The 22,972-nt window shown below is 39.3% G+C and overlaps 2 protein-coding genes across 6 annotated transcripts in view; one reads left to right on the top strand and one right to left on the bottom strand.

Moving 5' to 3' along the window:
* The window catches only part of mpc1 (mitochondrial pyruvate carrier 1), a 320,247-nt gene that overhangs the window by 172,102 nt on the left and 125,173 nt on the right, over positions 1-22,972 (bottom strand). The window lies entirely within an intron of this gene.
* Positions 1-22,972, top strand: part of vit (vitrin) — a 50,474-nt gene that overhangs the window by 16,783 nt on the left and 10,719 nt on the right. For 2 of the 5 annotated variants that reach the window (XM_077237587.1, XM_077237586.1), the window contains exons 9-21: positions 2,283-2,321; positions 2,400-2,453; positions 3,833-3,895; positions 4,014-4,073; positions 6,261-6,335; positions 6,525-6,590; positions 7,065-7,124; positions 10,471-10,521; positions 12,225-12,296; positions 12,387-12,534; positions 13,672-13,775; positions 15,116-15,342; positions 20,799-21,312. In XM_077237587.1, coding sequence (XP_077093702.1) covers positions 2,283-2,321; positions 2,400-2,453; positions 3,833-3,895; positions 4,014-4,073; positions 6,261-6,335; positions 6,525-6,590; positions 7,065-7,124; positions 10,471-10,521; positions 12,225-12,296; positions 12,387-12,534; positions 13,672-13,775; positions 15,116-15,342; positions 20,799-21,312 — 1,533 coding nt within the window. The remainder of the gene's footprint in view (positions 1-2,282; positions 2,322-2,399; positions 2,454-3,832; positions 3,896-4,013; positions 4,074-6,260; positions 6,336-6,524; positions 6,591-7,064; positions 7,125-10,470; positions 10,522-12,224; positions 12,297-12,386; positions 12,535-13,671; positions 13,776-15,115; positions 15,343-20,798; positions 21,313-22,972) is intronic. The other 3 variants (XM_077237589.1, XM_077237588.1, XM_077237590.1) reach the window with 2 other exon arrangements.

The following is a 22,972-nucleotide window of genomic DNA, read 5'->3' as shown; positions in this document are numbered from 1 at the left end:
ATAAGAAGAAAATTGTATGGTGGAGTTCTATTTCATCCACGGATTACCATACCAGTGGCAGTTGTAGTTCAAGCCAGTGTTTGGGAAAGTTACTTTTAAAAGTAATGTTCCAGTTTTCCTTTTTCTCTTTAAAAATGAACTAATTACATAACTTTTTATGTAAAGAAATTTAAAGGAAATTCACATTTTATGCAGAGTAATGCATTACGTTACTTTTGCGTTACTTTTTCTCACCTGGCGTTACTTTACACATTTATATTAAAAAAATGATTACCTAATACACATTACTTGTTAAAAGTTACTTTATTAGTTCAAAAAGTAATCTGAATACATAATGCATATTGTAAAGCGTTACTTTACTCGTTATATCAAAAAGTAATATGATTACATAATACACTTTACTTGTCATAAATTACTCATTATATAAAAAAGTAATCTGATTACATAATACACGTTACTTCTAATGCGTTATTTTAGTTGTTACATCAAAAGTAATCTGATTATGCAATACATCACTATATGCGTTACTTTACTTGTTTCATCAAAAAAAGTAATTTGATTACCTAATACAGGTTACTTTATTAATTATATAAAAAATTCTGATTACGTAATACACATTACTTTTTAAAAAGTTACTTTACTAGTAACATCCAAAAGTCATCTGATTCAATAATGCATATTGTAATGCGTTACATTACTCGTTATATCAAAAAGTAGTCTGATTACATAATACCAGTGGCGGGCCGTGCATTTCACACCTAGGCCTTCAGGGGTGTCCAACCTGAATTAATAACTTTTAATAGTATAGCAGCTCTCTATAATTGTTGTGAAATTTCTGTTTTTATTTTGCACCAGCACTTATAGGGTTAATGCGGCGAGTTAATGCTGGTGCGTTTTTGTACAGCGGTTCCTTGCGTTCCGATTACGTCCAGTAAGTTCAGAAACGGAGCCTCTTGTCTTGTCGTTCAAGGGTTACAATAGTCCCTTTTCAGACTTTACAATAGTAAGAATGTTTGAAAAAAAATGAAGTTTCGATCATAAATTTAAAGGAAAAATTAAGAACAAATTCATATTCACCACGGAAAAAATGGGGGCAAAAAAGGCATTATACTACCGATTATTTTTTACACAAAATCCATCCTTATTTCTTTCCTCAAGAAGACTTCAACTACTCTGTTGTACAGGTTATCTGTGCGTTTCAGTTCCAACAATAAGACTTTTCTATCGCTGAAAGTCGAGTCCTGTCATATTTCTGGCATACGTTTTAAAGGGGAACTCGGCAACTCTAGCCATTTCCTCGCTGATTTTCACTTTTGTTGTCGCATGTTTTCTCAGTGAGCGCCCCCTACAGCTGTGAAGCATATATTTCACAACAATGTCGTAAAAAAACTCACTTGCGGCCCCTCCTCCCCCTTTCCTACCGCTGCTCACGTGCATTTGTTATTATCGGAGCCGGCCAACTTTATCGTGTGGAGTGTGTCTACCGAGGTGGTAAAACATCACACACAGTATCATATGGCATGTGTGTTTATGTCGAATTGCCGTAAAGCCTGCTAGATGGCCCCAGTGCAGTCAAATCTTAATCTGATTGGCTGATTAAATCTGACTGATTATCTGATTGGTTAAAGCAACAGTTGCATTGCCATTCACTTTAAGCTACAGGTGCCGCACTGTCGATTCTGAAGGCCTCAAGCAGATTTCTTTGACCCTGACAACACGATGGCTGAAATATGATTGGTTAAAAGCTCTAACATAAGCATACACTACTGGAAGCAGCGCAACCAAGAGAAAAACGATGAAATTAAGAGAATGAACTATTGGGAATAATTAAATACTCATTCATGGAAAAAATATATTAAAGTGCAAGTCAGTGATTCTCTGATAGTGACCCTGACGGCCCACCACTGCATAATACACATTACTTATAATAAATTATTCATTATATATAAAAGTAATCTGATTACATAATACACGTTACTTCTAATGCGTTACTTTACTTGTCATATCAAAAAGTAGTCTGATTAAATAATGCACGTTACTTGTAATGCTTTACTCCAACACTGGGTTGAGCACCAGTTGTGTCAAAGGCAAAGTGTATTAATACTAACATTTTGATAAAGGTTAAAGATATTTTTTTTCTTTAGAATAAAATGCACTGATGAATCCTGTACAGTGAGACCAGGATTTCATGTTGACTTTAAGGTAACTGTTACAACTGAAAACGAAACTGAGAATATATCTACTGCTTCAATATCTCTGTTCTCTCTAAATGCGGCATGTAGGACAATCACAGAGTGCCCAAGGAAAGGGTCCTACGCAAGGTATGTCCTACTTTGACACTGTGTAATCTTCACTTCCTGTCAGTAACACAAGCCCTAAACTCTAACATTTGTCTAAAGCATTTAGAGGCAGCTCCGTCTATGCCAATAGGTTTTTACCACGTACCAACACAGGTAAACCACACTCCTATTACTCTGTCTGTGTTTCCTTTAATTGTGATGTTTGACTGTTGTGCTTTGTTTTTAAGTACTTTTTACTTTAATACTTTCTGAAAGTAAATAGCTTTATTGAGTTTTACTGGTGATTGTTTGTGTCCTGACTGAGCTGGATGAGTTGTGTTGATCTTGCTGTTTTCTCTTTTGTATGTCTATGTCTCTTTAATCCAAATGTGAATGTGTTTCAAAATCTGTTTTTATGTGTCACTTCCTGCTGCCAGCTGGTGGCGCTATGACTGTGAACAACAATAGCAACATTCATGTGATCAGCCCTCATGAGCAAGTGTACAATTTAATCTACATCAGAAAATGCACTAGTATATGAGACTCTTCCTGGTTCTCTTTTTTTGGCATTAATTCCCTTGCCATGGTAACATCATTCAAGATATCAAAAATCCATTCGCAATTAAGCATCTTTAATGTCTTGGCAATCATCTTTACCAAGTTTGGTGAGAATTGTATTAATCTCCTTGGAGGAGTTTAAAAAAAATAAAATTCTGCAATTTTCAAAAGATTCTCATTTAAATCCAAGATGGCCGACTTCCTGTTGGTTGGAGCTAATGAAAAATGTCAAACCAAAATGTATTCACACACCTTCAACATTTCTCACATTATCACAGTGTATTCGCTATAGTTTAGAAAATGGTAATAAAATGTGACAAGAACTCAGAGTTATGAACTTGATATTTGACTGGTTTTGTCCGTCCTTCTGTTAGACTCTCACACATGAATTATGTTGAATATCTGTCAGCTGTTAAATTTAACTACACAATTAGATAATACCAGTTTAGCTCAACCAGTTACCAAGCAATGCTTCATGTTGTTCAGTCTGTGGTGTAAAAAGGTGCATTAGCAATTAAAGAAAAAACACTTCAGCAAAACATGATCAGCTCAAAGTGTCCCAATCATTTTTGGTCCCAAATTTTTATAATGTTTACTGGTAGTCACTGTATGAAGAATTTGTGGGTATAATATCTCACAGTTTACTTTATTTTACTCTCTACATAAATTAACTATAGTGTCCTGCACACACTAGTAAAAAAATATAAAAAATAGTATCTGTCATCTGAATAATGTTTGGTTTGCCTGTATTTACGGAGTTTGGTGACTCTAGGTAAACTAACACCAACACTGTGATGAACCAGCATAGTAAACTAGCCAATACATTTTAATTCTAGCCACTATTCAGGCTGGTTAGGAATGAACCAGTAAGTATGAATGTTCTTGGTCTAGTTGGCTTTGACAGGTTTCCATTGTAAAGTAAAAGGACTGTATTGTTTCCGTGAGGTGCAGCATTAGATGTGGCTTGTCTTAAACATGTTTGAGTTTGACGGCAGGTGTTCAAAGGCCAGAGATGATCTCCACCATCCGAAGACAGCCGCATGTTCCCTCAGCGTCAGGTTTGCATGACTCATTCACTCAATTCAGACATCACTCAGCAGCAGCTGCGGTGCAGGCATGAACTCTTGCTTTCTTCTCTCTTGGATATTGTTCCATCTGTTTCACATTGATAAGCAGCTTTGAGTCGGGTGCAGCCGCAGTCTGAGAGAAAGCAACACACGCCGCAGTCTAATCCCAGTAAGTATCTGCAGATGCCGTTTATTAGCTTGTGCGTGTCTTTCAATGAGTGCGGATACACATCAAACAACGCAAAAGAAGTCCAATGCTCTTTTTTGCATCTAAAGGGATCAGGTAAAGCACATTTATACATTAGTAAGGCTCTCAAATAAAGAAACCATACAAGCCAATAAACAAATATTGAGCTTTCTACTTCACCAGTGTCATTGATGTCAACTAAGTTAAAGACAGAGACTATTTATAGAGACATGCCACTTACTCAATCCTCAATACAACTATATAGGGAAAACCCGTAACGCCAAAGATGGCGCTTGTATGAACATGTCCCGCCCCTCCCGCTGGAAAGCCAATCGTCTGCCTTTAACAGTCAAGCCGGGAAACATTTAAGCCTATCGTCTGGTTCCACTGACGCATGCGCACAGTTGAGGTTTGCGACAGTGGAAAATACGTTACTGTTTGAAAAGGCGGCATATTTGATATGCAGTGTATGTGTGCGTTGTGTAAATATCAGACATCCCAAGTGTCTACCGCATATTTATAGCGGCTCCCTGATGCCCGCAAATTAGTTCAAATCTCCCAGAATCTAGAGCGAGCGAGCGAGAGCTCACACATACTGTGCTTCAAACCGTGCAGCGCGCGCGGCAGAGAGGGAGAGAACCCTTGCGCATGCGTAGTAAAGTATAACCTGTGGGGAAAAAGGCGTTTTAAACCTTATTTTGGGGCAAAGTCATCAAACTTTTTCAGCGATTTTTATCATATTTTACTGCTGTTTCTATACATGCAGTGTTTATGTCCCGGTTAGCAGTGAAAGTGCAGTTCTGACTCTCTGCCCATTCATTTAGACAGGAGCCTGGTCTTGTTAGTCTGAAATAGCTGCCCGGAGGCGTTGCCAAGATGGCGGCCGAGTGGCACGACTCGCCTAAAAGGACTTTGTTAAAGACCAGTAATAAACTAGATGCTAATGTACTAGCCCTGTCATTTGTTCCTAAGGCATGAACAAGGATCTTTCAGTTGATTCCCCTTTCACTGAATCCTGACACTTACCTACGGCACAAAATATCTGATGATTTTACACTACAGATCAATAAACAGAATGTTAATATTTATTTATCTTGATTTTTACACGTAATATTGCCACTAACTTTGCTCTCTTATCAAATAAGCCAATATTTCAGAAACAAAATCAAACCTGAATCGACACTTGTGTCTCTGAGCAACACAGTTTGTAATGTTTGTTAATGAGTTTTATGAGTTTGTTTGATCACAAAACTGACATATGTAAACGTTTTTTCTTTGAAAACAAAACAAAAACTTAATGCCTTAAAATATCTCGAATGTAACTTGACACCCATGCCTCATTTAGTATGCGCGGTTCTATGAATATGCAAATGAGCCCCGCCTCCACCCACTCACTCACTCAGAGATCCACTCGTTGACGATCACACGTTGATCTGATTGGTTACAAGGTAGTTTGTGACGTCAGAAACACCAGCGATTTCAAAGCGTGTTTTTGACACTGTCTTTGGTTCACTGCAGTTTTAAGGAGGAAATACTCAGCAATGCTGTCGACTTATGAATTTACACATGGTTTGTCTTAAAGCATATTAAAAACACCACATAGACATATAAACAACATTAAAAATCTAGATTTTCACCACAGGGAGACTTTAACATTAAATGATAAATAATGTGTTTTTAAGCGAATCGGTTTAGTGAATAATTCAATGACTCACTCTTCTGTTGAAAGAGTCACAGTAACCCCCCCACTGAGTGTCGGTCTGGAACAAACACAGATTAGTGGAGTGATACAAACAGCGAAAAGTCTAAATATCTTGACTAAATATCAGAGATCTTGGAATTGTGTTCAGCCAAACTAATTCGAGGACTGTTCTGTAATCAAAGATGAATACTAGAATGTTAACCCAAAAGTACCAGTTCATTATTTTAAAACCACCTGTCCACAGACCATAACTTCATACTTTTTGTGTCTCTGGTTGTTTTTTTTGTAAATTCTAAGAACATTTATAAAAGTAATAACAAATATAAAGCTTTTCTTGCTCATGTAATTGAATTAATATTTCCATGCTTCATAAACTTTAGCTTGTTTGTCTCTTGTCTAGAGAGAATCAGTTCAAGTCTTGTATGTTGATAAAGTTTTGTAAGCAGTTTCTAAATCTCCCTGTCTAGCATTGGTACGACGAGATTGGACGCACCCCGCGTACGCACGACCTGATTGGTTCTCTGGCACCAGAAGGCCGACAGGTATCAGAATCATTATGCAGTTCAATAACGTAACCCTCCATTAACAAACATTAAAGAAGACATAAACGAAGGCTAAAAATGCTTTTAAATTCCAAGTGAATATCCATAAACACATAATAATTCATGCTAATACTTACTCCATCATGTCTAAATCTGACATGAGGCCCAACCATCACTTTCTGTGTTCAGATAGTAGCCACTCAGTGCCAAACACAGCCAATAAATGGAGCAGGGCGAGCTCTGGTGACCCCGCAGGTAAGGGTTTCATGTTGTTATACTGTAAATCCACTACAGTACCAGAGGAGAATAAAAAAGAAACACATAAATCTGCATTATGGCTTCATAGTGTGTATAGCACATGCCTGTTTTGATCACCATAGCATCATATCAATGTATGCAGGTTCCTACAGTATCTGCTACTGATTTGTACACTGCATTCACTTCCTTCATGTGGTTTAAGACCATGTCATAAGCTTTCAAGGCCGTTTAATAAATCCATGCCAATGTGCGGCCCATATGATATCAAAACATTCATAGCATGTGTTTCTGCTATATGACTTTAGCTTTATCATCCATGTCAGAGAACAGGTGGTAAGCTACGCTTTTCTTTACAGCTTTTGATTGTCTGGCTTTTTTTGCTAACACATTCACACAGGTATTATGGGTATGTTTTCCATAATGCAGTACGCTGAACTAACAGTTCCTGCACATGCTGCCTCTCTTCTGCAGTTCTTGACCCAAGGCCTGATAACACACAGTATGAGCACCCGTATGACTTTGGACAGTTTTGTAAGTATTCTCTTATTTTATTTTGTAGTAATGCAAAAAAAAGCATAAAAGTCTATGTGAAAGAGTATATGTTACTGTTTACATGTGCTATAACACGTGCTCCATATGTTAAAACAAGGGTTTCCTATTGAAATAAAATCGTAAACTATCCCAAGCTGGTTCGCTGGTCTTAGTTGGTTTTAGCAGGTTTTACAACATGGCCAAGATGATCTGGTTTAGTGGGTCTCACAGAAGTTGTCTCATATTTAATGGAGTAAAAAATTGCATCATTGATTCTTTTATTTTCCTGTTTATTACTGGTGAAGCTGCTTTGAAACAATCCGTATTATATAAAGTGCTATAGAAATTAGCGTGACTTGACAGAACTCAACTGAGACATGAAATTTAATTTCTGCATTTAAAAAACTTATAGGGAGTGTTTTTATCACAGCCTTAAAGGGATAGTTCACCCAAAAATGTAAATTCTGTCAGTAATTACTCTCCCTCATGTTGTTCAACCCCGTAAGACCTTCGTTCATCTTCGGAACACGAATTAAGATATTTGTGATGAAATCTGAGAGCTGGATCACTCCTCCATAGGCTTCTAAGGGATTGACACTTGTTCCCCGAAAAGTTATTAAAGACATCGTTAAAATAGTCCAAGTGACTACAGTGGCTCAATCTTAAGTTTATCAAGTGACGAGAATACTTTTTGTACGCAAAAACAAACAAAAATAATGACTTTATTTCAACTATTGATGTCCTTCTCTGTGGGCGTCGAGTGAGTTCACTAGTGTAACAGCGCAGCGCTTCTGTGTTGTACGTCACACGCATCACACACATGACCAGCGTCGGCCAATAGTGAGCCTACGTGTGACGTAGCTCTACGCTATCTCACTACGCTATCACACTACGCTATCACACTACGCTATCACACTACGCTATCACACTACGCTATCACACTACGCTATCACACTTCGCTATCACACTACGCTATCACACTACACTATCACACTACGCTATCACACTACGCAATCACACTACGCTAACTCACTACGCTAACTCACTACGCTATCACACTACGCTATCACACTACGCTATCACACTACGCTATCTATCACACTACGCTATCACACTACGCTAACTCACTACACTATCACACTACGTTATCACACTACGCAATCACACTACGCTAACTCACTACGCTATCACACTACGCTATCACACTACGCTATCACACTACGCTATCACACTACGCTATCACACTTCGCTATCACACTACGCTATCACACTACGCTATCACACTACGCAATCACACTACGCTATCACTACGCTATCACACTACGCTAACTCACTACGCTATCACACTACGCTATCAGACTACGCTATCACACTACGCTATCACACTACGCTATCACACTACGCTATCACACTTCGCTATCACACTACGCTATCACACTACGCTATCACACTACGCAATCACACTACGCTATCACTACGCTATCACACTACGCTAACTCACTACGCTATCACACTACGCTATCACACTACGATATCACACTACGCTATCACACTACGCAATCACACTACGCTATCACACTACGCAATCACACTACGCTATCACACTACGCTATCACACTACGCTATCACACTACGCAATCACACTACGCTATCACACTACGCTAACTCACTACGCTATCACACTTCGCTATCACACTAACTGACTCGAGGCCCACAGAGAAGGAAATGAATAGTTGAAATAAAGTCGTTATTTTTGTTTGTTTTTGCGCACAAAAACTCACTACACTATCACACTACGTTATCACACTACGCAATCACACTACGCTAACTCACTACGCTATCACACTACGCTATCACACTACGCTATCACACTACGCTATCACACTACGCTATCACACTTCGCTATCACACTACGCTATCACACTACGCTATCACACTACGCAATCACACTACGCTATCACTACGCTATCACACTACGCTAACTCACTACGCTATCACACTACGCTATCACACTACGCTATCACACTACGCTATCACACTACGCTATCACACTACGCTATCACACTTCGCTATCACACTACGCTATCACACTACGCTATCACACTACGCAATCACACTACGCTATCACTACGCTATCACACTACGCTAACTCACTACGCTATCACACTACGCTATCACACTACGATATCACACTACGCTATCACACTACGCAATCACACTACGCTATCACACTACGCAATCACACTACGCTATCACACTACGCTATCACACTACGCTATCACACTACGCTATCACACTACGCAATCACACTACGCTATCACACTACGCTAACTCACTACGCTATCACACTTCGCTATCACACTAACTGACTCGAGGCCCACAGAGAAGGAAATGAATAGTTGAAATAAAGTCGTTATTTTTGTTTGTTTTTGCGCACAAAAAGTATTCTCGTCGCTTGATAAACTTAAGATTGAGTCACTGTAGTCACTTGGACTATTTTAACAATGTCTTTAATAACTTTTCGGGGAACAAGTTTCAATCCCTTAGAAGCCTATGGAGGAGTGATCCAGCTCTCAGATTTAATCACAAATATCTTAATTCGTGTTGCGAAGATGAACGAAGGTCTTACGGGGTTGAACAGCATGAGGGAGAGTAATTACTGACAGAATTATCATTTTTGGGTGAACTATCCCTTTAAATGTATGTTTTAAATGAATGTGTGTGTGTGTGTGTGTGTGTGTGTGTGTGTGTGTGTGTGTGTGTGTGTGTGTGTGTGTGTGTGTGTGTGTGTGTGTGTGTGTGTGTGTGTTTGTGTGGTGATGTATTTTTGCTCGACTTTCAGGAGATTTTAACTCTCCTGATGTTGAAAATAAGAACTTGTTCTTAAGTGACTTTCCTGGTTAATTAAAGGTTAATAATAATACATTATACTCATGAAGCCAAATACAATAGCATAGAGAGAACAGAACAAATAAATGCTTCTTCGAGGAAACGAGTGAGTATAGGAATGGTAGGAAGCTTGCAGTAAGTCTCTGATGGCAGTGTTGGACCGCCCACTCTATATCACGATAGTTTCTGTCCCGATCTGGATCCAGAAGAGTCTTCGGGAACTTCAGTCTTCTTCTGCTGGATTCTGGGTTGTTACCACAGGGTCGGTTTTACGGTGTCTGGATTCATGAGAAGAAGTTTATGGCCCTCTGCTTTACTGTATATGTTTAAAACCACAGGGCTGATCTGAAATCTGTTACTGATGTTACTGTAGTGGGGAGGGTCACATTCACTATGAGTCACTGTGTCTTTGTGAATCTGGAGGTCTGATTCATGTGTACATGATTTCTGTTTCCAGCTCCTGAGCCAGAAGAACACAAGCCTCCATCTGAGACAACACACACCACAGGTGTGTCAAAAACACAAACACATTTATATACAAAAGCCCACAGTTCTCTCACAATGCACAATATAGTCCAGTGTCTGCTTAAAGTGCACCTATTATGCTTTTTTAAAGTTTCCTAATGTTATTTTGGAATCTCCTATGATATGTTTACATGCTCCAAATAAAAAAAAAAAGCATTTGAATTTCCTCATAATCTCCACTGCAGCGTCAGATATTTTCTCTCAGAAATGCTTTGATCAAAGATTGATCTCTCTAAGCCCCGCCTCTCTGAGAGCTGCTCTGCTGTGATTGGTCAGAAAGCAAACACTCATTATCATATCTGAATCTCAGCTCTTGATCACACAGTGATACGAACAGTAACGATGGCGTGGGTTTTACCGTATCAATCTCAGAAAACAGCGTCTTCTCGACGCGAACAACACGAACCAAACTCTTCCAGTCTCAGATACACTAGTGTTTGAGGGCGGAGCAAAGAGACGCTGTTCAGCCAATCAAGACCACTGCCTGGCATTATGCTAATTATTTACAAACCTATATAGATTGAGCAGGAAGTGAGACTGAATTACTGACGATTCTTTCTTTTTGAAGACAAAAACTCTTTTATCTCCACTTTGATCTATGAAACTTTGCAGATCTTTTAAACTCACAAACATCTCTATTTCACACTACATGAAAGGAAATATCAGAAAAAGCATAATGGGGCACTTTAAGAAACTGTGATTGGATATTGGATGTTTTTTTAATGATTGTGTGATTAATGATTAATTAGTGTGTGATTACTGTCACAGAGGCTACTAACTGAAGTATTTATAGAGGCATATTAAAGCCTTTAATGCCACACAAGCTCATTGGAAAAACGTATCTATACATACAATTCACTGCAGTTTCCAGATGAAATGAACACTAAATACAGTAAAACACCAACAAATTGTATTCCTTTTCACAAAAATTATGATTACAGGGAAATATTACTGATTAATATAAACTTATTTTCACGCTGTTCCTTACACATGTTATGAGCTGAAACACTTTTATCATAGTGCATGATTTGTAAACTAATACATTGATGTATGCATCACATAAATAGCTCTATTTGTGTGGCTTTTTTAACGAAGTAAACTTGCTCAGTAGCTCACCTGATACAGCAGTGCAGAATCGCTCGGGTACGAGTCACGATAAAAGCTCAAAGAAGCTTTCAAATGGCACGGTTGCTTCAGCAAATGTGTTTTTATCTCATCTTTGTTTTGTACACACTATCGGTTAGGGTTTAGTGTAGGTGCAATGTTATTTTCAAGCATTAATCTTTAAACACCGCTCACTGGACATTTCCTTTCCGAAACAATCAACATAATAAAAAGCTACTACATTCACATTCATCTGTTTACGTGAAAATTCAACATGCTTTTGGTGCCACTCATTGGACATTTCACTTTAAAGTACACTTTAAAAAATTAATTTCGCAGGAATGTCTTTGCAATGAGCCTGTGTTGCTTTATTACATGTTTTGCATTAAAAAGTTAAGTAACTTGATCAGCAGAAGTACCAGTTACCAGTACCAGCTTCTTGTAGTGATTCTTCTCAGAAAAGCACTTATGTAGGCAAACTATTTGATTTTAAATTTGGACTTGATAATATGGTCATACAGTTCTTCACAGTACTGTAGATAAGGTACAGGGTTGATGTGTAATAGCAGGATTCATTCCCAGGATTCAGCACTCGAGGACAGGAATCAACAGCCAGAGCTCCTGAACTCAGCGATCGGACACACGGAGATCCACGTACATTCCTTCAAAACCCGACACTGATGATAACAGACTAATACTCGCTTCTTTTCATGCCTCTCATTCAATTCTCATCCGTCTCTGTAGATTGTAAAGTTGATATTGCGTTCCTCATGGATGGCAGCTGGAGTATTGGGAAACGACGATTCAAGATTCAGAAAGACTTCCTCGTGGAGGTTTCCCAGGCTCTGAATGTGGGCGCAGAAGGAGCCATGATGGGCATCATTCAATACGGGTAATAATGTGTCCCTGTGCCAGAAACAGACAGATGCTGGAGGATTATTAATAACAACAAGTGAGGGACTGTCACTTGACCTACAACTAACATGATCCCGTTAGTATTCGTTAAATTACGAATAAAATTTGGTTTTAGCATACATTAATTTCCCCTCAGAATAAGAAAGAGCTTTATTGCCAATTCTGTTCGCACACACAAGGCATTTTTCTTGGTAATAAATCTTCCAATGTACACATATAAATACAACAACAAAACAAATAATAAGGTTAAAGAATAAAAATATGACCATCTTAAGACACGATTAGGTTAAGTCAGAATAGACTATAATATTTACAGATTATTAATATATTGCACACTTGTTTAGATGAAAGATCCACTGAAAGATACAATATCATTATTTTTTCACTGACTAAAATGAAAACTTATTTACATTACAAGAACCTCAGAGATGTGTATGAATCCTAAAGGTGATTGTACATCAAATTTAAGGAATTTAATATATTTTTATATACACTACTGTTAGATTCTGCAAGATTTTTTTGTGTTTATTCTCTCACAGTATAATCATCAAGGATGTATTTTTTTGATCAAATACAAAAATACAGCAAAAACAGTGAAATATTATTCCAATGTAAATCAGCTGTTTTCTATGTGAATATATAGTAAAGTGTAATTTATTCCTGTGATCAAAGCTGAGTTTTCAGCATCATTACTCCAGTCTTCAGTGTCACATGATCCTTCAGAAAGCACTATAATATGATGATTTGATGCTCGAGAAACATTTATGATTATTATCAGTGTTGAAAACAGTCGTGCTGCTTCATATTTCAGTGGAAACCGTCTAACATTTTATTTTTCAGGATTCTTTGATGAATAAAAAGATCAAACAAACTGCATTTGTTTGAAGTAGAATTTTTTAATTTTTTAAACCTTACTGATCCCAAACTAGCTTGATTTGTTTTGAGTTTAATGTATCATTTATTGAAGTCAGCGGTTCTTGGAGTTTCAGTTCTGACCAGTAATCAGGAGATTTGCAGATTTGTACATCTCTAAATTAATTTACATGCTGTCATACACAACTGTACATAAATATAACTGGCGTGATGAATGATAAGCATTTAATTTCTGATCCAGGGATGATGCGGTCACAGAATTCAGTCTGAAACAGTTCTCCAGCTCCAATGACGTGAAACCAGCCATCAGTAAAATCGTCCAGAAGGGAGGTCTGTCACATGTAGGTGAGTGAATAACACTGAGCTATCTGAGTTATCACAGGATTTCACATGGTTTCACATCTCAGTTCCAAATAAGATCTAAATCTGAGCTGGGAACTGTGAAATTACAGGGCTGGTGCCACTCTGTGGTGTTTCTGTGTAAGCTGACCAAATGCCTGAGGTTTATCCAACCTAGAGATTTGGTTGTATGGTTTGTGTTATAAATAGTGTCTGACTTTAATAAAACAGAGGAATCCTGTAAAACAGCAGCTGCCGGTAAAGTCAAAGATAGCCTGAGGACACAGCTTTATCTGCTTTGATGAATCTGGTTGGATGATGTTTAATCAGAGCCGTAGCCCTTCATCTTCTCTATATGATTTACACAAACACACTTGTTTTGACTCTGAAACCCCTGAGGACTGCAGTGACCATGAAAACTCTACTTAAAGCACACACAATGTATGAATTTTAGATGACAAAATGTCAAAGCATGTGTCATGTGTTGTTAAGAAATATGGCATCAATATTCAACACATATTAAATGGTTGTTGTTGTTGTTGTTGTTGTTGTTGTTGTTGTTGTTGTTGTTGTTGTTGTTGTTGTTGTTGTTGTTGTTGTTGTTGTTGTTGTTGTTGTTGTTGTTGTTGTTGTTGTTGTTGTTGTTGTTGTTGTTGTTGTTGTTTAATTTTGCCCTTCCCCTAATATTGAAATCCTGGACTCACCCCTAAAAGATTCGCTCGTCTTTTCTTCTCTATTGTGTCGTATATTCGAGTGAAACGGCTTCTGGAACGAGAACACATGTGGGCGGGGCTTGATTGTGTCAATGGGGAATTGATTGGATGGTTGTGGTTTGCTATTGGCTGATCTCATGTGAGTGACAGGTTGCCCCGCCCACATCATCAGAGAAGAGAAGAGATGCTGCAAGAGGAAGTTATTCTGATTCAAGATTACCAGGGACATGAATTTAAAACGCAGATAAATCATTTAGAATAAACACTGCAATATTCCATAAAAAACAAAAATTGTCCATTCTGATTTCATGGGGACTTTAATGCAGCAACATGTTTAGGCGCTTGACGTGCCTCGATACTTTTAGGGTTCACTGAGGGCAGCATTTCTAAAAATATTTCTTATTAAATCCATGCGCTCAGAGTTTGAATATTCAGTTAAACTTAGCAGAATAATGTTTTACTTACTGCTGCATTGATGGTGTTCAGCAGTGGCGTGCGACACCCTGCCTTTCCTGAGTCCTGGAAGCATTTAAGGAAAGCGTCTGAGGGCCGAGGCTGGAGGCGAAACACAGCTGCGATTGAAACGCAGAACTGTAGATGTTTTGTGCTGACTCTGGCTCTGTGCTCTTTAAGGGAAGGCCCTCTCCTACATCAACAAGCACTTCTTCAGCGATGCTAATGGGAACCGAGGCGGGGCGCCCAACGTGGCGGTGGTGCTGGTGGACGGCTGGCCCACGGACCGGGTGGAGGAGGCCTCGAGGCTCGCCCGAGAGTCCGGCATCAACATCTTCTTCGTCACCATCGAGGGCCCGGATGAGAATGAGAAACAGAACGTGGTGGAGCCCAACTTTGTTGACAAGGTATTGATATCAAGAAAGGTGGGGGTGTGTTTAAGTGCCGTGAGAAACTAACACAATTATCCCTCTGGTAGTGTTCATTTAGGGATTACGGCTAGTATTGGATTGTTTGCGGTCAAAACAGACCAGAGAACATCATTTTATTTTCATTAAATGAATGTACTATATTTCATTTCAAGGTTTTTTCTTTAATATTTTGGATTTTAAGGGGATTTTAAGTTACTAAACAATAAAAAATTCTAAATTATGGAACATTTTATTTCAATTTAAAATGTGTAAAATATATTTTTTTAAAACACATTTGATGCTTTTTTTAAATTAATGCAGCATTTAAGGTAGATATGGAGCAAAATTATTTAAAATCTGTTAAGTATCAGATTAGTATCATAGCTTGTTTCCGGCACAGAAAAAATAAATAAAAAGATAATTCCGACTTTTTATCTCACAACTGACTTTATAACTCACAATTGAGAATTTATATTTCACAGTTCTGAAAAAAAAAGTCAGAAACTAGCAATTCCAAGAAAAAAATCTGAATTGTGACACAAAATCACAATTGTAAGTCTGAATTGCGAGATATATACTCACAATTACGAATGATCAAGTCCAGGATATAAATTTGCTCTTTTAAAGAAAAAAAAAGTCAGAATTTTTTTTTCTGTCTCGGAAACAAGCTTCCAGAGATTAGTGCCATCTGGTGGATAGAAACAAAGAAAATCATCTATAACTATAAACAGTACTGCAGTTTTTTCATCTGTCTCTTTAAATGCTTAAGCTCGATAAAGCGGGATGGATTCTGATTGGCTGTCAATATTTGTTTCGCTCATCAGCTGGATAAAATTATTCTGAAAGTGATTCCAACAATATTGTCCCTCTCTGTCGTTATTGTTATAGTTGTGCTGTGGACTCTGCTATTCTATTGTAGCAATGTTCAGGGAAGAAGGAGGCGGGAACCGGCAAACAATCAAAATATACTTTATTAAAATAAAACAAACAAACTAAAATACCGCCAGCAGCCCCTCGCGGACGACTGCTGGCTAAAATAAAATACAAACAAAACACAACATAAAACCAGGCCTGTTCCTCTCTCGATCATCAACGTCGTCGCTCCTCCTTTATGCTTCCGCTCCTCCGTGAGAGATGCGAGACCGGTGTGCCTCCCAGGTGTTGCTCATTAGCAATCGCACCACCGGCCTCGCGCCGTTCTCTCACGTCCCTCGGCCGTCCTGTTCGCCACATCTATTTAGAATAATTTTTAGAACTATATCATTATGTTATCGTCCTTGAATGTGAATAGGCCTTAATGCCATGATGTCGACACTAGATGCCTGTTTATATAAATACATACAGGGCAAGTGTACAATAAGGGTGTGACTATTTTTTACGACCTTTTAGCCTTAATGAATCATGTCCATGATTTATTTTTGTGTTCACATAGCAAGTGCCAGAAGAGTCATCAAGTTTCGTACCATTCCAAAATGTTTTGGTCTGAAATGACTGAACAAAACCTGAGAGTTAAAGGGATAGTTCACCTAAAAATGAAAATTAGACCGTGATTTACTCACCCTCAAGTTCTGTTTTAAGTCCATAAAAGTTTAAATATCCATGATAAATGTGCATCCATCCATGATTTAAGTGCTCCACAGGCTCTGCGGGGGTTAATAAAGGCCTTCTGAAGTGAAGCGATGGGTTTGTGTAAGAAAAATATACATATTAAAACTTTATCGACCAAAATAACTATCTTCCGGCAGACGGCCTACGCAAGTCAACTTACGCCAGACGAGCAACACTTGACGATGTATAGCGTAGATGTAGATGTATGGCGAGATGTAGATGTAGATGTATGGCGAGATGTAGATGTAGATGTATGGCGAGATGTAGATGTATGGCGAGATGTAGATGTAGATGTATGGCGAGATGTAGATATATGGCGAGATGTAGATGTAGATGTATGATGTAGATGTAGATGTATGGCGAGATGTAGATGTATGGAGTAGATGTAGATGTATGGCGAGATGTAGATGTAGATGTATGGTGAGATGTAGATGTATGGCGAGATGTAGATGTAGATGTTTGGCGAGATGTAGAAGTAGATGTAGATGAAGATGTAGATGTATGGCGAGATGTAGGTGTAGAAGTAGATGTAGATGTATGGCGAGATGTAGATGTAGAAGTAGATGTAGATGTAGATGTATGGCGAGATGTAGATGTAGAAGTAGATGTAGATGTAGGTGTAGATGTATGGCGAGATGTAGATGTAGATGTATGGCGAGATGTAGATGTAGATGTATGGTGAGATGTAGATGTAGATGTATGGCGAGATGTAGATGTAGATCTATAGCGAGATGTAGATGTAGATGTATAGCGAGATGTAGATGTATGGCGTAGATGTAGATGTATGGCGAGATGTAGATGTATGGCGTAGATGTAGATGTATGGCAAGATGTAGATGTATGGCGAGATGTAGATGTAGATGTATGGCGAGATGTAGAGGTAGATGTATGGCGAGATGTAGATGTATGGCGAGATGTAGATGTATGGCGTAGATGTAGATGTATGGCGAGATGTAGATGTATGGCGAGATGTAGATGTATGGCGAGATGTAGATGTATAGCGTAGATGTAGATGTATGGCTAGATGTAGATGTATGGTGAGATGTAGATGTAGATGAAGATGTAGATGTATGGCGAGATGTAGATGTATGGTGAGATGTAGATGTATGGCGAGATGTAGGTGTAGATGTATGGCGAGATGTAGATGTAGATGTATGGCGAGATGTAGATGTATGGTGAGATGTAGATGTATGGCGAGATGTAGATGTATAGCGAGATGTAGATGTGTAGCGAGATGTAGATGTATGGCGTAGATGTAGATGTATGGCGATATGTAGATGTATGGCGATATGTAGATGTATGGCGATATGTAGATGTATGGCGAGATGTAGATGTAGAAGTAGATGTATGGCGAGATGTAGATATATGGCGAGATGTAGATGTAGATATATGGCGAGATGTAGATGTATGGCGAGATGTAGATGTATGGCGAGATGTAGATGTAGATATATGGCGAGATGTAGATGTATGGCGAGATGTAGATGTAGATGTATGGCGAGATGTAGATGTATGGCGAGATATAGATGTATGGCGAGATGTAGATGTATGGCGAGATGTAGATGTAGATGTATGGCGAGATGTAGATGTATGGCGAGATGTAGATGTAGATGTATGGCGAGATGTAGATGTATGGCGAGATGTAGATGTATGGCGCAGATGTAGATATATGGCGAGATGTAGATGTATGGCGAGATGTAGATGTATGGCGAGATGTAGACGTATGGCGAGATGTAGATGTATGGCGAGATGTAGATTGATTGATTGATTGATTGATTGATTGATTGATTGATTGATTGATTGATTGATTTGTTTATTTAAGTGTCAAACACCATGGTGCCCAGCCCTCACGGGCTTATTAGACACTACAGTAGTAATTTCACCAATATCTCCAAATAGCCACGTGACATAACACAAAATCCAACATAGCATAACAATACCACTAAAAATGAGTACACATACAAATAGAGATGGCTTTTCATATGGGATACAAAATACTTTGCCGCAGATACCAGGCCTTTTCTATAAATGTTGCCAAAGCAAAAACATCATTTTCAAACAGCCAGCACAAAATCTCCCCTTCATATTTCCAAATTATATCAGGTTTTTTTAACTGAATTGATTCAAAAAGAGAGTTCCTTAAATCGCAGTATAAAGGACAATAAAAAACAAAGTGAAATTCATCTTCTACAACCTGGAGATCACAAAATTCACACAAACGCAAATGTTCAGGTATACCTTTAAATCGACCCACTTCCACTGCCAAATCGTAGAAGTAGATGTAGATGTATGGCGAGATGTAGATGTATGGCGAGATGTAGATGTATGGCGTAGATGTAGATGTATGGCGTAGATGTAGATATATGGCGTGTTTATTTATTTATTTGATCAGGGACAATGCACAAAAAAACATTAATCTAAGAAAGAAGAGATGTCATGTGCCAGGTTCTAGCAAAAATGCTAATTTCCGCCTGCAGTCCCTGGCGTAGATGTAGATGCATGGCGTAAATTTAAATGTATGGCGAGATGTAGATTAATGGCGAGATGTAGATGTATGGCGAGATGTAGATGTATGGCGTAGATGTAGATGTATGGCGAGATGTAGATGTATGGCGAGATGTAGATGTATGGCGAGATGTAGATGTATGGCGCAGATGTAGATATATGGCGTAGATGTAGATGTATGGCGAGATGTAGATGTATGGCGAGATGTAGATGTATGGCGAGATGTAGATGTAGATGTATGGCGTGATGTAGATGTAGATGTAGATGTATGGCGAGATGTAGATGTATGGCGAGATGTAGATGTATGGCGTAGATGTAGATGTAGATGTATGGCGAGATGTAGATGTATGGCGAGATGTAGATGTATGGCGTATATGTAGATGTAGATGTATGGCGAGATGTAGATGTATGGCGAGATGTAGATGTATGGCGTAGATGTAGATGTATGGCGAGATGTATATGTAGATGTATGGCGAGATGTAGATGTATGGCGTAGATGTAGATGTATGACGAGATGTAGATGTAGATGTATGGCGAGATGTAGATGTATGGCGTAGATGTAGATGTAGATGTATGGCGTAGATGTAGATGTATGGCATAGATGTAGATGTAGATGTATGGCATAGATGTACATGTATGGCGTAGATGTAGATGTATGGCGAGATGTAGATGTATGGCGTAGATGTAGATGTAGATGTATGGCGTAGATGTAGATGTAGATGTATGGCGTAGATGTAAATGTATGGCGAGATGTAGATGTATGGCGTAGATGTTGATGTATGGCGAGATGTAGATGTAGATGTTTGTCGAGATGTAGATGTATGGCGTAGAGGTAGATGTATGGCATAGAGGTAGATGTAGATGTATGGCGTAGATGTAGATGTATGGCGTAGATGTATGGCGTAGATGTAGATGTATGGCGAGATGTAGATGTAGATGTATGGCGAGATGTAGATGTATGAGGTAGATGTAGATGTATGGCGTGGATGTAGATGTATGGCGAGATGTAGATGTTTGGCGAGATGTAGATGTAGATGTATGGCGAGATGTAGATGTAGATGTATGAGGTAGATGTAGATGTATGGCGTAGATGTAGATGTATGGCGAGATGTAGATGTTTGGCGAGATGTAGATGTAGATGTATGGCGAGATGTAGATGTTTGGCGAGATGTAGATGTAGATGTATGGCGAGATGTAGATGTATGGCGTAGATGTAGATGTATGGCGAGATCTAGATGTTTGGCGAGATGTAGATGTAGAAGTTAGATGTATGGTGAGATGTAGATGTAGATGTATGGTGAGATGTAGATGTGAGGAAACTTAATTTCTTGTTTTGTGCTGTAGGCTGTGTGCAGAACCAACGGCTTCTACTCGCTCCCGATCTCGAGCTGGTTCGCTCTGCGTAAATTCGTGCAGCCTCTGGTGAAGCGTGTGTGTGACACCGACCGGCTGATGTGCAGCAAGACCTGCCTGAACGCCAACGACATCGCCTTCGTCATCGACGGCTCCAGCAGCGTGGGAACCGGGAACTTCCGCACCGTGCTCCAGTTCGTCGCGAACGTCACGAGGGAGTTCGAGATCTCAGACACGGACACTCGCGTAGGAATCGTACAGTACACGTATGAGCAGCGGCTGGAGTTCGCTTTCGGACAGCACAACAACAAAGCCGACTTGCTGAATGCTATCAAGCGCATAAACTACTGGAGCGGAGGAACCAGTACGGGAGCCGCCATCACGTTCGCCGCGGACCAGCTCTTCAGCAAATCGAAACCCAACAAGCGTAAGATCATGATCGTCATCACGGACGGGCGCTCCTACGATGACGTGAGGGCCCCGGCGCTGGCGGTACATCGGAAAGGTGAGTGTGCACAGAAGGTTGACATCATCGAGTTTATAGACCAAAAAGGTGCAGAAAGTGATTCCTGATAAACGCTGTTGATATTTGAAATCACCAAAACAAACAAGCCCAGACCCAACAGGACCACACCCCTATCTTTCATAGCTCCGCCTCCACATTCAGCTACTCGCCATGATACACAGGAAACGACTCTGGCGAATCTGCTGTGCCGGCTGCCCGAGGGTATGATGTCATGAGTGAGGGAAAACATTTTGTGTTACTATGATAATACAGGTCGAATATTTAATTATTGTTTAGCTTTGATGGCAAAGTCATCCCTTAATAATAATATAATAATAATAATAATGCAAATGAACAAACAAGCGTAGATGACACACGAGTATATTTTCAAGCAAAAGACAGCATATCTTAGTTCTGTAAAACACTGCAAAACCAACGTTCCTCACGTATCGAGAAGAAATAAAGCAACCTCGGTGTCCGTTTTCAGGCCTTCCAGCTCCTTAAGGTCTCTCCAGCGCTGGAAATCTTGTCCGATTTTAATCGCAGGTCCCACCTCTTGCCTGATCGTAAGATGCAAAAGAGAACTCAATTGTGGCGCTGTCTATTCGCGTAACGGGTGTGTCAGACAGAGCACCAGTACCCGATTGAATTCTCTTTAGCGTCTGATCGCGCTTGAAGCACTGATTGGCTGATCATAGGACAGGCCTACATTCAAACCATCCTCGTCAGATGCTCTCTCTCGCTTTGCGGAGCTGGTCCAAAGGACTCCATGAAAACAACAGGTGCTGCGTTAAATATTTGTAACACTTTAAGCAGAAACAATTTATCACAAAAATGAACACGTTCTTACTGAATTGCACGTAGGCAGCGGACGGTCGCGGTATAGTGCAAACCATGCCTTAGCTTAACCAGGGCTTGACATTAACACCCGCCAGATGCGTGTGTATTTCAGCATTGTTGTGTAACGCAGTCACTCCTACTACACACTTCGGCGGGTTCAATTTTATATATAACATATACATTTTTCAATTGTAGTCTTTTTAAAAGGCATCTTAAATAATAAGTGCAATGTAGTGTTGTCAAAAATATAGATTCCCTTTCAAGGGAATGATAGCGCTCCGGCGCCACGCCGGATTTCCGGCGTACAGACGTGTCTGCGAAAAAAAAAAAAAAAAAAAGCAACAGCAAAAGAAGTGGAGTTTGACCAATCATAGCGCTGGGTTCATTCCCCAAATAGCAAGCGGGTATGATTAAAAGATGCGTAAGGCCTATCATTAAAAATAGACTGAAAATCGACAGCAATAAAGAATCCCGCTCGATCCCGCTTCCACTCCCGCGGCCGCCTTTGACTGAGTGCATGAGCGAGGACAGTAGGCTACAGTAATCACGGTACTTCTGACTCCTGAAGGTAAACGGGCTGGGGTGGATGTGGAAAGTTGAAGTATTGTATTGAGTTAACTTAATCTGGATTCTATTATCACACGGAGTGATCGCAATCGCATGGATTATCTTAAAATACTCCGTCATTCATGTCACTCAGATAAGATGAAGACATCATACAGCCATGCAAATTATAAAAAGCTTAAGTATTGATGAACAATAAATCTAAATAAAATTAAGATCGATATGGCTTACTGATTATGAAAGTGCTGTGATTTGT

The sequence above is a fragment of the Siphateles boraxobius genome, unplaced genomic scaffold (assembly GCF_051911475.1).
Source record: "Siphateles boraxobius isolate OS27281-9 unplaced genomic scaffold, OSU_SipBor_1 204, whole genome shotgun sequence".
Taxonomy (NCBI): Eukaryota; Metazoa; Chordata; class Actinopteri; order Cypriniformes; family Leuciscidae; genus Siphateles; species Siphateles boraxobius.
Note: the sequence above shows the minus strand (reverse complement) of the source record. Positions and strands in the feature narration are given on the sequence as shown.